This window comes from Theropithecus gelada, chromosome 5, assembly GCF_003255815.1.
Source record: "Theropithecus gelada isolate Dixy chromosome 5, Tgel_1.0, whole genome shotgun sequence".
In the NCBI taxonomy this organism is placed as follows: domain Eukaryota; kingdom Metazoa; phylum Chordata; class Mammalia; order Primates; family Cercopithecidae; genus Theropithecus; species Theropithecus gelada.
Genome location: NC_037672.1, coordinates 171,576,116 through 171,590,306, shown reverse-complemented (window position 1 = coordinate 171,590,306; position 14,191 = coordinate 171,576,116). Strand labels below are relative to the sequence as shown.

The 14,191-nt window shown below is 33.7% G+C and overlaps 1 protein-coding gene across 2 annotated transcripts in view; it reads left to right on the top strand.

The window, feature by feature from the left end:
- The window catches only part of GLRA3 (glycine receptor alpha 3), a 175,472-nt gene that overhangs the window by 38,871 nt on the left and 122,410 nt on the right, over positions 1-14,191 (top strand). For both annotated transcript variants that reach the window (XM_025386061.1, XM_025386060.1), the window contains exon 2: positions 983-1,110. In XM_025386061.1, coding sequence (XP_025241846.1) covers positions 983-1,110 — 128 coding nt within the window. The remainder of the gene's footprint in view (positions 1-982; positions 1,111-14,191) is intronic.

Below are 14,191 nucleotides of genomic sequence, written 5' to 3'. Positions count from 1 at the left end.
ATGGTGACCCAAATGGTTTGAGATTTGGCAATGTCCTGAGTTGAATGACAGAGCTGGGAGCAAGTGATGATTGATGATCTTCAGGAAGTGACAACAGCTTGGACACATCAGTTCCAGAAAGTCAGTTTCACATTCCCGAGCAAAATTCTGTGGATAAAAAGAACCATTTGATCTCAACAAGCAGGCCCAACTTCTGTTGGAGAAGCCTATGTAAGTGAAGACCTGGACAGGAGAAGTAGCCTACACTATGGGTTTCTGGGACAAGTAGTTGGACACAAAGGAAAAAATTTGCATGAAAAGAATATAGGAACACACTAGCTTTCCTGGACATAGGTTCTAATATAATATCCTGGTACACATGGTACATTTATGGTAATTTCTCAGTCGTGACACACAAATCTTAGATCTGAACAAAAGGTGTTGTAGATTAATGACATGTAGGTGAAAGTAGAGTGAATTTAACTTGGTGTGTTACCAATTCAGGAAACACTCTAATTGAAGAAAAAAATGTGATTGTTTAACTTTTAGACAGAAGTTTTTTACTGCTAAGAAAAATTCACAAAACCTGAAAGGTGATGTTTTCCCTCAATAAAAGCAATAAGATTGTAGTTCACAGTTGAATTTTCATATTTTCTTACACCTAAAGCAATAAGGATACATTTGGTTAAAAATTGCTGTCAGATATCAGACTTTTATAAATACAGATTTGAAAGCTTAATATTTTGGAAGTGGCCTTTGTTTTCAGGTTTAATACAAAAGAATTCCACCTCTGAAAGTTGGACTGAATAGATATGAAGCTTTACAAGTATTGACTATAAATCTATAAATGTCTATCTTATTATAATCTTCACTGTGTGATATCTAAAGTCTTATGTTTTGTTGCCAAACATATTTAGCTTAGCATTGCTATTTTGTACTTGTAGGTAACAATGATTAGAAATGCTCCTTTTTGTAAAGTCTACATTTTTGTTCTTATTTGTAGTTTGGTTGCCACAAAGGAAACAGATAGTGCAAGATCTCGAAGTGCTCCAATGTCACCTTCTGATTTTCTGGATAAATTAATGGGGAGGACATCAGGATATGATGCAAGAATCAGACCCAATTTTAAAGGTAATTGTTCTATTTGTTACTTTATATGTGTGTTTTAAATATACTTCAACAAGGTACAATTTTAAATTGATTCCACAAGAAATTCTAATGCTTATTTTCAACAATCTTCCAAATACTGCATTAGTCACAGATGTGTCTTGAAAAAGAAATCCATTCCCATGTTCTCAATTATCATAATTTGCCTTCTTTGGCCTAGCTATGTTTTTTTTTTTTCCTTCGCTAGCTGTTACAATACTTCTTATCTTGACCAATGATTTTAGGAATATACATGTATGTATGTATCTTTTATTATTTATTCTATCAGTTTTCTAAATAACTGGAATGAAATCTACTTTAATTGCTAGTGATGCACTTTCCCATTTTTTAAATCTGCCACTGTAGTACTCTCTATATTGTGAGGAATCTAACCATTGTTGAATTCACCTATTGGGAAATAGGCTGGATTGCTAACTGACAGCCTTTGAAATATATAAGACATTATTCCACCTACCAAATTCTTTACCCAAAGTTCTAGGAAAGAATGTAATTGTCAACTATTTAAGACTACCACTTTTTATTCTTCTGTTTAATATAGTTGTAACTAACATGTTTATATAAGGATATGTAACTTATCCAGAACCACAATATATCCTGTAATTTCACTTTAATGGTAAAATATTAGAAAGCTGCTTCCAGACCCCAACTAATTTAATATGTCCTTGAATATTACTTTACCCAGTAAAGAAAATAAACAAAGTTAAAGAACATAGACTTTTTTCATGGGATTCGGTTAAGTTATTTCATTGCTAATGTTTAAAACAGTGTTGTCTATAATGACCATTTTTCCTGAATTTGTCCTTATGGAAGAAAAAAAGAATTGCTTAGCAGTGGGTGAAATAATTAACTAGAACGGAGTAAAAAATATCAAGGTTGGGTAGCAGTAGCAAAAGACGTAAAACTCACTGATAATGTCTGAGTAGAAAATTATGAATGGATCCAATTTTAGAATGAATTTAATATTTAAATTGTGGATCACACTTCTTGATTTGTTTTTAAGCTTTTCAACCATAAATAATTTTAACTTCAGGGGAAAAACACAGAGTACAAGCTGTGCAAAAATAGTACAGCTTACGGGGTACAATATACAAATAAAAAGGAGAAATTTCAGTATTTTAATGATCTTTTCCAAATTGAGGGAAAGCAGTATTCCTGTGAATCCACTGAGAACTAGTGTTAAATAAACCACAAGAAACATAATTGGGAATTAGCAGATTCATTATGGTGAGTCCATATTCAGTGAATCAGAAGTATTGCTTTCTTTTCACTGAAAATTAAAGAAGAAAATGCATTCTATTTTTAAATGTCTGTGAATATTTAAAAATCATGTAAGCAATCTCAGCAGATATTTTAATAAAACTGCAGGTAAGTTACTAACCACACAATTGTGGCCTCAGAGCTTTTGCCATTCTCTTGGAAAGTTTAGTGTTGGTTTATTATTTTAACAGTTTAAAAGACAATAGAAACATTAAACTATTTTAAAATGTGATTAATACTATTTATATATAAGCTCAGGAAAGGACCCCAAGGATTTGGTGTTGCTTAAAACAAATACTGATTCTTTTCTAAATAAAGATGCATTCCTAAAAATAAGCTGATCACCAAGCCAGATCAGAGGTGATTAGATTTTGGGAGAGATTAAAATTCATGCTTACACCCCAGTGTCACTAACTGAAGAAAAAGAAAAACAGAGATTTTCTCTCATTGTTTTTCAAAATATCTTGTGCTCTAAACATTAGGAAAAAAATCCAGGCTGCATTGAATAACCAAAAATAATATTATCAATTATACAAAAATAATAGTTTAATGGGTTAGTTTTTAGCTAACACTTTTTGCTTTTTCATCTTTTGCAAGGGTCAAACATTATTGACTTCAGCAAACATACTTATAACTCCACTTCCTAATTAAGCATATTCAACTCTGTTTCATTTCATTGGATAAAATAACATCATAATCTTTTGACCATCATTTCATTGCCCAGTACTGGAATATAAATAAAATAGTCTTTACATGCCATTTCTTCCTTACGGCTAACAGGAGGATATGTAGGTGCTAACAAACTGAATCCAATACCTAACAGAAGATAATTACACAAAAGAAAGTGAGAATGATCAGCCCTTGTGTTGTCATGTACCAGGGGTCCACCTCACCTCAGGCAAAAATAAACTCATCAAACATAGAAGTAGAAAATGAGGAACCTGTTCTCCTGATAATATTTCAATCATTTTTTTTTTCTCAGTGGTAGCTCACATGACTAAAAACACAATCCCTTGCCATACTGATTTTGTACCTTTCTCCACATCAATGTTTTTGGAAGAAATCTAGTTAGCTCATCAAATGAACTAATTTAAAATTGGTGTTATGTATGCTTTCCCATTCAATTGTCAAAGACAATGAATTAATAGTAAGCGAGTTTAGAGACACGAATATTAGTAGTATTATATTATACTAAAGTTTTTAAAATAAGCATAATTATCTAAAAGAGTTTTAAAAGAAGAATGGGGGTTCAAGCCTCTAATCCCAGTGTTTTGGGAGGCTGAGGAAGGAGGATTGATTGAGGCTAGGAGTTAGAGACCAGTTCTGAGACACCCATCTCACCAAAAAAACAAAAACAAAAACAAACAAAAACTAGTCAGGCATAGTGGCACACACCTTTAGTCCCGGCTTCTCGGGAGGCTGAGGCAGGAGGATTGCTTGAGCCCAGTTGTTCGAGGTTACAGTGAGCTATGGTTGTGCCACTGCACTCCAGCATGGGTGACAGAGCAAGACTCTATCTCCAAGAAAAGAAGAAGAATGGGAATTGTAATATACGTAAAAATATATTACAATAACCAAAATTATTTGATCCTCCTTCTTAAACACAGAGAAACATAACATACCTAGATAAGTGATCAGTTGATAGAAAAGTGCTTATGAAATATGAAAGCATTGGAAAATACCTATATGTTTGCCTTCTCTAGAATTCATAAGTCTTGTAAAAGGCAAACATAAAATTTCACTATGGACATTATCAGATAATTAACAGAAAAGAAATGGAAATGTTTAATCTCATTAGCCAAAAGCAAAGTGTATAACAATAATATGACATTTTTGCCTTTCAAAGATATAAAAATAAGAAATGTTCCAGTATTATTTAACCGAAATTATAAACACCAAAATTATGGTGTTTGTTTCTATTGTTCGGTCACTTCTCTTTAAAAAGTATACTTTAAAAAAATCTCACCTCTTGAAGACTAAGTAGTTTAATGTTATTAAAACGTACCACAGAAAAGTATAAATACATAATTCTCTTAAAGCACTTTAAATTGGTATTGACCATGGATAAGACAGCTTCTTCCATTGAACATTATTTAAATCAATACTGAAATAAGTTAAAATAATTAGGTGCTTAACTCATTAAAATTATCTTTCCTTTTCACTGATTAATCTGTTCTCTTCCCTTCAAGAGTAGTATTAATTTATCTGAAACATTTTTGAGAATCAGATTTCTCCGATAATGATCCTGTGCCTTTAGGATAATTTGACATAAGTATAAAAACTACTTCAAATTTCTATTATATCTTAGTCCTATTAAATATAATGATTTTAAAAACTATTATTTAAAAGGCATTTAATAATGACATATGGGTTTAGAAATGTTCTGAGAGCTGCTAAAAAGAACTAGAAAGTAAAGCTGCAAATATCACTCAGCTAGTTGATCATGCAATAGAAATTAGAATTTTGTCCAAGTCATTATTTCAAAAATGTGGTCTTAAGGAGGAGAAATGTTATGTATAGAAATGGTTATTTTTATGTTCACTTTGGCAAAGGTCATTGGTAAGAACAGTGTATTTGCCTCTAAGTTTCGATGTTATCAGGGGTTTTTTGTGTTTCTCACGTCAAATCAAGTTAGCTTGTTATTGTTTTATCCCATGATGTGACTGAGAAAAATATATGACACATTGTAAAGGCAAAAAAAAAAAAAAGAAAAAAGAAAAGAAATAGTTATTTTTTATTTGAAAATGAAAATAATAGGTAGATTGCACCATTTTTTTCTCAGAATTTTGAAATCTTTCCTCTTTAGAAGCCCTTTTGGTTAGGGAAAAGAACAGAAACAGAACTGGCCCAGTGAGAGAAAGTACCACGTCCCCAGGCACAGACTACAGGCCGTGGTGCTCACTGGACGGCACTGCCTAATGGTGTTACAGAGTTGGAGGGACAGATGAAGAATTAAGGGAAGACTTAATAATCCTTGAAAATGGTAGCTTCTTTATATATATACATATATATATATACACACACACACACACACACACACATAAATTAAAACTTGAAAACTAAAGAGTAGGATATTCTAGCCTTGTTTCCATTCACTGAAAAACAAAATAAAATAAAATAAATTAAAATAGATTTTCATTTTCAAGACAGGAGTAATGCTTATATATTTTCTGAGTTCTGGTTTTTCTGATTTTCTTAAATTAATAGACTTGTTTTAAAGAGCAGTTTTAGGTTTACAGAATAATTGATTGGAAAGTGCATATTTGCCCTCTCCTCCTCAACAGTGTACCTTGTTATTGGCATCTTCATATTCATGTGGTATATTTATTATTATTGATGAACCAAGGTTAGTACATTATTATTAACTGAAGTTCGTAATTCACATTAGAGTTCATTCTTTGTTCTGTACATTTTTTATGGGTTTTGACAAATTCATAAAAACGTGTGTTTATCATTACTGTATCATACAGAGTAATTTAACTGCCCTAAAACCTCCTGTGCTTGCGCTCTGAATATCTCTCTCTCCCACTTCCCCTCATCTACCCCCAGTCTCTGGCAATCAATGATCTTTTCACTGTCTCCAGAGTGTTGCCTTTTCCAGGAAGTCATATAATTAGAATCATACAGTATCTAGACTTTTCCAATTGGCTTCGTTCAGGTAGCAATACGCTTTTCGGGTTCCTCTGTGTCTTTTCTGGCTTGATATCTCATTTCTTTTTATCACTGAATAATATTCCAGGATAATCTCTTTTGTATGCATTTGACATTAAAGAAACTTTATACAATTATCGAGCTGCAGAATTCTAGCTCAGAAGTTTGCAGATGTTGATTCATTGCCTGCTGACATTTAATATCATAAAGAAGTCAAATCTCATTTTGATTTCTGCTCCTTTATATATAGGCTACTTTTTTTTCTGCCTATCTCTGGACATTTTTCAGTAGGAGGATTTTTGCTTATGCTGGCACTGTTTTGTGATATTTCTGTAAAACAATACTTCTTTTAAAAAAAAAAAAAATTCTGCTATCTTCCCCTGTCATCTGTGCCCAGCACATTTCACTCATCCCCTTCTCTCCTTTCTACTTTCCCTCTACATTTAAAGAGAATTGTTCAGATTTGTCCTCAGAATCACAGATTTGATATTACAGGGTACCATTTGTCCAATTTTTGAATGTTTAGGGAGATTTTAACTCTGTAATTGTGTTTTGATCTCTTCACAATCCTCTTTATCCTAAACCATTTTCCCTGAATGCGAAGTTGTGGACGTTGTGTTACAAATTGCTACGCAGGTGTTAATTTGTATGTTTATTTGTTTGTCAGTTTTGTTTATGACAATAGTAACAATCATGTACCTGAAGTTGCTTAAAAAATGTCTACAAGTGTCAGTGATGAAAAGCAGCGGTTCACCCTCAACACTCACGATGCACAGTTCCACTTCTCTGAGGCAAACACTCCAAAAAAAAATGTATTTCTGTTGATTGTCTGTTCCAATCTGTTTGATTGCTTTCTAGGCCTTTCACAATGCAGGCATTACGAGATTCCTTTGCACTAACTAAACTGATAATTTAATGCCTCGTTTATTGCATTCTGCCCCTTTTGTTTTTCTTCTCTGCCCAATGATTTGTTGTGTCATCCTGCAGGATAAATTATTTATATTGTTCATTCTCTTTAAACCACTAGTTTTCTTATGTGTGATAGAATGTCTGTGACTCAGGAAGAATTGAGGGGTGATTAGCTTGGGTGGGATAGGAGGGCCATTTTTCTGCTATTTCTCTACCTCGAAAGGGAACTCTGACACAGGCTGCATTGCTCTGGCCGGAGCTTTGCTTAGGTGAGTGTTGAGATTTGACTAGGCTTTATTCTTGGGTCCTACAGATGGTGAAATAGAGCAGGCGTTAGGTTTGATGTACTGTCAGGTACTATGTTTGCCCTAATCATCAATGAAGTTATTTCCATTTCCTCAAAAATTCCATAGGGCTAAATACCAGGACACTGTTGCTCAACAGAAATACAGAGGGGAAGCAGGAAGCTTTCAAGACAGATGCCAGGCCCTCTCCCTGGGGTCCTCTTCTCACTCCCCACCTCCTTCTCCTCTCCATGCAGTCCCTGCTTGCTTTTATTTTAGGCTTGCCTCTGTTTCGTTTGTCAACCATTTTTATCTACCTCTATATTTTATGTCATTAAACTAATTATAATTTTTCTCCTATTCTTTTTGGTATGATACATTTATTCTCATCAAAATTTGATTATGTAACATCATTTTTATGTCTTCAGAGAAAAAGAAAATGATGTTCAATTCTCTGTCTTGAAACAGAAGTTTCTAGATGTCATCTGAAACTAGAAGCATGTTTAACATAAAACAATTGAATTGCAAGTAAAAGTACATTTATAAGACAACAAAACATTATTTCACTAGAATATTTTACCAATCACAGCTGGATTTTACTTCTTTCTTTTGATCCTAATATTGGTCTCCCTCTGTTGGTCTCTTACGACTCTTAAGTGCAACTTCAGAAAGTATTCTCTCAGTAATCACCCAATTCTGTTTTCCTCCCAAGTATTCACTGCATTTTTGTTAAGTTTTCTTATGTTATCTCCAGTGGCCACTCTCTTTTTATGTAGATATAACTTTTGTTTGCCTTCACAATGTATTTGTGGTTTCTGTCTTTTACCCTTAAATATTTCACTAATCCTTTTCTCTCTTCATCACAAATTTACTCTTTCTAGTACTCTATTCTAAAACACCATCTACGCCAAGGGTGGCATGTGTACCCAAACTCATTTTCTACATGTACTTTTATTAGGGTAAATGTTAGCATTGTAAAGGTCTCCTTTATCCATTTTTACCATTCCTATCCACCAAGATACTATTGTTCTTGAATAACGTTTACAATTATTTTTGAAAAAGGTACATTTCTTTTTGAATTTTTACTTAAAAACTCATTTTAACAAGAAGTATCTCTTGAATAATAAGCTTTCCTAAAACTATACATATTCATTTGAAATGTTGATGGAGTTGGAATCTGAACCCTGCATTTTTGGTTGGTATTTGCTTTTTGTTTTTAATGAATTCTTTCTGTAGTAATTATTTCTCTTTTTTGTATTTTACAATAATCTCAAGCTAACGGAAGTGTTACAAGTACAAAGGCTTTTTCTGAACCACTTCAATGTAAGTTGTTGACCTGATGCCCCAGTACTTGAGTATTTACTACAAATAAAAACATTCTCGTCGATAATCACAATCTAACCATTATAACAAGAAAAGCAGTTGAATATATGGCTGCCATCTAATTTGCTGATCTTTATTCAAATTTCATCCATTATCTGATAATTTATGATAAAAGGATTCAGTTTAGAACCCCTTCATATTTTATTGGTCATTTCTCATAGTCTTTTTCAGTCTGAACCAGCACTTTATTCTTTCCGTGACTGTCATGATGTTGACATTTAAAAAATATTCTTATTCAGTTATTTAAAAGAATATACCTCACTTTGCGTTTGTCTAATGCTTCCTCATGATTCAAGTTAGGTAGTACATTTAGCAGGGATATTACAGGAATGATGATATGTTTTGACTGCCTTCTATCTGATGGTGGACCATGGCAGATTTTGCCATTACTGGTTATGTTTACTTTGATTACCTGATTAAGTTGGTGCCTGCCAGGATAGTCTATATATACCCACATATAAGCATAAATAAACACACACATATGCATGCACACACACACAAACACACACACACACATTTATACACCAATTTTCATCTATACTTCTGTATCTTTTGAAAACCATGAGTTCACACTGATTATCTCAATACCATATGTTTAGTCTAGTTCCTAAGTTTCCATACTTTAACTTCCTCTTCCAACAGCAAGAAACTAGGCTCCCATTATTCTCAATATAATTACTTATTTAATCAATATGTAATGAATCTCCCTTGCTTGCTGCTACTTCTTTTACACAAGTGCCTTCCTCGGCCTGGTGGGACTCTGAAGACTTCCTCAGGTTCATCTCCTTGTGTAGATGCCTGTTCAGACTCCATCCCCGCAAGCCAGGATGGCCCCATGGAGACACACACCTTGCCCATCTATGGTTCTAATACCCAACACCAGGCTTCCCTATCATGGGCACATCCTCCTCTCTCACTGGGCCTCCAACATTTCCTGCATGTGGAATTTCTCCACAATGTCCTTCTCTCCTGCCTGAGGTTACTACAATCCCCTCAGCCATCCCAGCACTTAAGCCTGTTTTGCACTGCCCAAACAAATGGCTTTAGTGCAGCATTTGGGGGAAGGAAAGAGAAGCGAAGGGAAAGAGAAAGGGGAAGAACAAATAGGATTCTGCTTCTATGCCGTGATTTATAAACCTTTTTAAAGAACCTAACAAATAATTTAAAATCCAGATTTTAAGTCACCAAATATGCTTTGTAAATAAAAAATAAAATAACATCTCTCCTTGTGACATGTGTGTGCATTTATCAAAAATAAAACAAGTCTCTAGTTAGAATTATTTTGAAATTTAATCTTTTAATTGCATTCTGTATCTATAAAAAGAATAAAACTTTAATACAACATTACATGAAAATTTCTTTCATCATTTTTATGAACAACTGAGCTGTTTGTTTGTTTTCTTACTTGCTCTAGATCTGCCTAGTGAACGATTTTTCCCCAATATGAATAATAATAATATCATTGCCAAGATTTTGCATTGTACTTTGCTATTCTGCCATCACTTCATGTCTTAAACTAAAGGGCCACCTTCTATTTCTTTAAAATAACATCTAAAAGAAAACTTACTGCTGAAAACATCTGCAACTACTGTCATTTGTTTTTAAGGACTATGCCTAAAGTCGTGAACAATTTAAAAGCACAATTTGCCATATAGATGCTATGGCAGTTATTTGCTCTGTTGCTTAACATAGGAGTGTATTGGATAGATATAACAGCTTTTGCATTGGCACAGAGGAGTAGCAGATTGGCCAAGAATGCTAAACAGGTGCTCTCTGTAATGGTAATAGAAGATTCATAATCTTCTCTGAGCTTCGTTCTCTACACAATTTTTGAATGTCTATGTCAAAGCTAGAATAGAAAGACTACTCCAAGATTGCTGCAGTAATCTCACATGGACCAGAAACCCAAGGGGTAGAACGTGGTACCTTTAAAACATTATGATGCCGTATCCTTTTCATTCTTTGTAATCTAACTCCAAGGACTGTCATTGTCCTAGGGGCTCAAGTCGCTTCTGTCCCCACCTCAGACTATTATCATAAATTTCTGTTTTTTCTGTCTCTATGCTTTTGCCTATTCATGCGAACATTCATGAGTCATGTTAGTTCCTACACTTCCAAAGTCAAGAATCTGTTATGGCTCCAAAGCTTTCTTAAAGTAAATCCCAAATAACCTTGTTATTACATTGAAGAGACTCCATTCCATGATCTGAAATCATTTTTATTTCCAAACTGATTTTTATTTGAATATTTTAAAATTTTAAGTTATTCTTATTTATTCACGTGCATCTATCTATCTGCCTTTTAAGTAAGTGTCTACTATAGTTTTGGAATTTGGAGTTAGGATGTGATGTCCAAATTCATTCACCCTTCTTTCTGCTGAAGAAGAAAATATATACACAAGCAAATAGTCAAATGGGAATGAAATCACACTTTTTTACATTCTAATATCCACGCAAGGAACATGTTATAACCATATGGAGAATAAAGTTTAGGCCTGAGACGATTGTGAGCTACTTTATTTGCACATGAAATTTAGGTTTTGAAACCAGATGACTTTTCAGCTTTAGGAAGAGCTTTCTGCTGCTTCTTGGAGGATTGTTATGGAGGCTGAGGCTGGAGCCTGTTTCAAATACAGTGAGGCATTATGATCCCAACTATTAGTGAAAGCCTAAATTAGTCAATTCTTTGACCATTATTCTTCTGTGGAAACATGTCATTTTCTTTATTTCATCCAACGGCCTTACTATTTGAGCCTCTGGTCAACTAGGGATGTCAGCACCATATTTCAGAAAGAAAACAAAAATATCAGAGGTTTCCTCCTCCAAAGACTGTACCTAACACTGCTCTTTTCAGAACCTTCCTGGAGTCATTAGGATGTGCCACACAACACTTGCTCCCAGCGGACACTGAAATGTATCACAATGCATTTCACTAACTTCAGAACCTTGAAGCCTATGCTGAATTTTTGCCTCCATTTGCTCTTTCACCACTATTATCCATAAACATACAGAAACTAATTAAATTTATAAAACGAGACAAAATATATTATAGAGCATACCTCATCCTTTATTCAATGCCTGTGGCAAATTAAAATCCAACAAATAAAAACTCTTTCCCTTTCTAAACTAAAATAAGAAAAATTATCTCCCCACTCTTTTATTTATTTCTGTTTCAGCCACAAAGATCCCAATCTGATGGAGATAGCATGTTCTAGTAGTAGGTTCCCCCTGGGCCGTGTTTCCCCAATGGCACCCAACGGGTGTAACCCATCAGCATTTTATTTGCCGGTGATTTAACCCAATTCTGATGTTCTTATGTTTTCCTTTTACCAGAGTGCATGGCAGAATTTATCTCAAGCCAAATAATGTTCCTCACATTCATATTGCTATTCCAATAAAAAAAATTAGTAGGATTGTAGTATTATCTGGGGGAACAAGAGAATAACCTAGAAAATACGAAAGATTGGTTTTAGCTTTTCAAGGATGCCAGTTAGCCTACAGATACTTTTCAGAGTTCATATTAGACTCACATTAAAAAAAAATTAACTTCTGACAGTTGTAACCTCATACTTTTTTATGATGGAATTTTGTTTTAATCATGGAGAAAACTATGTATATTCCTCTCTCATATAGTGACATATAAGACACTGCTCTCATCTTACAAATTTTAGAAATTTGTAAACTCTTAGAAATAAGCAATGAAGATATTTTAAAATGCTCATTAGTAACTAAATACAGCACCTCTAGGATTCAGGCCTTTTCTTCGGTTCTTATTATTACATGTTCATCCTTCATATTTAATACAATTTAACTTCTATATCCGTTTGAATTATATGTTCTAGACATTCCCATGTTTAGCAAACTTTAGGCCCTTTCTAAGTACATAGCATCTACTCTGTTTTATTAACAGTGTTCACCAAATTTACAATAGGCAACTCTTCTACTGAAATTAATAGCCTTGAATTTTCAATGCTCCCAAGCCCTGACTCCTATCTCTGTATATTTCTATTTCTAAGAAAATCTCTGTTAGCCCTGTAGTATAGTGGCCCCAGATATTTTCGAGTCGGTAATTCCTTAGGACAGTCATTTCCAAACATTCTTGCACATTATAATGACCTAGGAAGCTTTAAAAAATACTGACGCCTTGGTTGCATGCCATACCAACCAAAGTAGGTGAGAATTGGGTATGCATATTTTGTAAAGATTCCCCGGTGATTTCAATGTGCAGCATAGAATTTAAAGGACTTTGAAACCTAGACTTTATTTTTAAATAATTTTATTGATTTTTCCTCTACCTTAATGCAGCAAGATAAATAGCCATCTAGAGAATAGGTTGAAAAGCAAATTAAGATGGAAATCATGAACCAGTAATCAAATAAATGTAAATTGCAACCTCAAATGGTATTTTAGACCATTCTAACTAATGAAATAGTTTTTAAAAAAATATTGGAACAAATGAAACATCCTAGTTATTTTCAGAAAGAAAAACAGGTCATCTACAAAATGGCTTTGGACTTTTCAATGGCAATGCTGAAAAATAGAAAATAATGAAAAATTATCTTCAAAATAAATAAGAAAAAAACATTTCTAGCCTAAAAGTTTCTACTAGCTATACATTAAGTGTGAATGCAAAACAACAACAACAACAACAACAGACATTTATAGACAAGGACTCTCTCAAAAGCTTCATAACCTTATGCAGCATTTGTCAAAACATTGCTGAAGCGTATGTTCCACTAAAATGAAGAAATGAACCAAGAAAGAAGTGTGGGACCATGAAAGAGGATCCCACAACAGAAAGCGATGGAAGTAATTCATAGCATGATTGGGAGGTCATAGAACAATTGCTTTGAACCAGAGCAAAACATTCTCATTACATTCCTCTGTAAATCCAGAGGAAGGTAAAGTTCATAGAGCAACTGATGGATCTGTACATACTGAATCAAAATTTAGACATTTCAGCGCTTGTCGATAAGTTAATGATTCAAGTGAAGAAAGCTATGTGAAATATTACACATGAAACAATTGCCAGTCTCAGGAAAATGTTCTGCAGGAAAGGAAAAAGTAAGCATAATATACTCTATTGTTTGGCTTGGGTAAATATCTACCTTGTCATATTAATGTAAAAAGTGATTATTGAGCTAACAAAAAAGACCAAGCCTTTTTTCATATAGAAATATTGGATAATGGGAACATAGAAAAAAAGGCTTGTATTAGTAGAGGTAGGGATGATGTATGTAAAAAGGCTAAATCTTCATCTTCTTTGTGGGCATCAGAAGATGTGACTAAAAGAAAAAACATATTATGTAGAGAAACTGAGGTAAATATCCAAAGAATTGATTAAATGAATTGAAATAATTATCTCTGAAAAGAGAGAAACAGAAATAAGGCAAGGGGATACTAGGCATTTTTGTAGCAAACCTTGTAAAATCAATTTACTCAAAAATTATACTCAAGTTGAAAAAAAGAAAGAAATTAGGCTTAGATATCACTTTCTGTATGTGGTGTTCCCTGACTAACTTAGGTAAAGTGTAACTCAGATAGAGCTATTTTAGCCCCTAG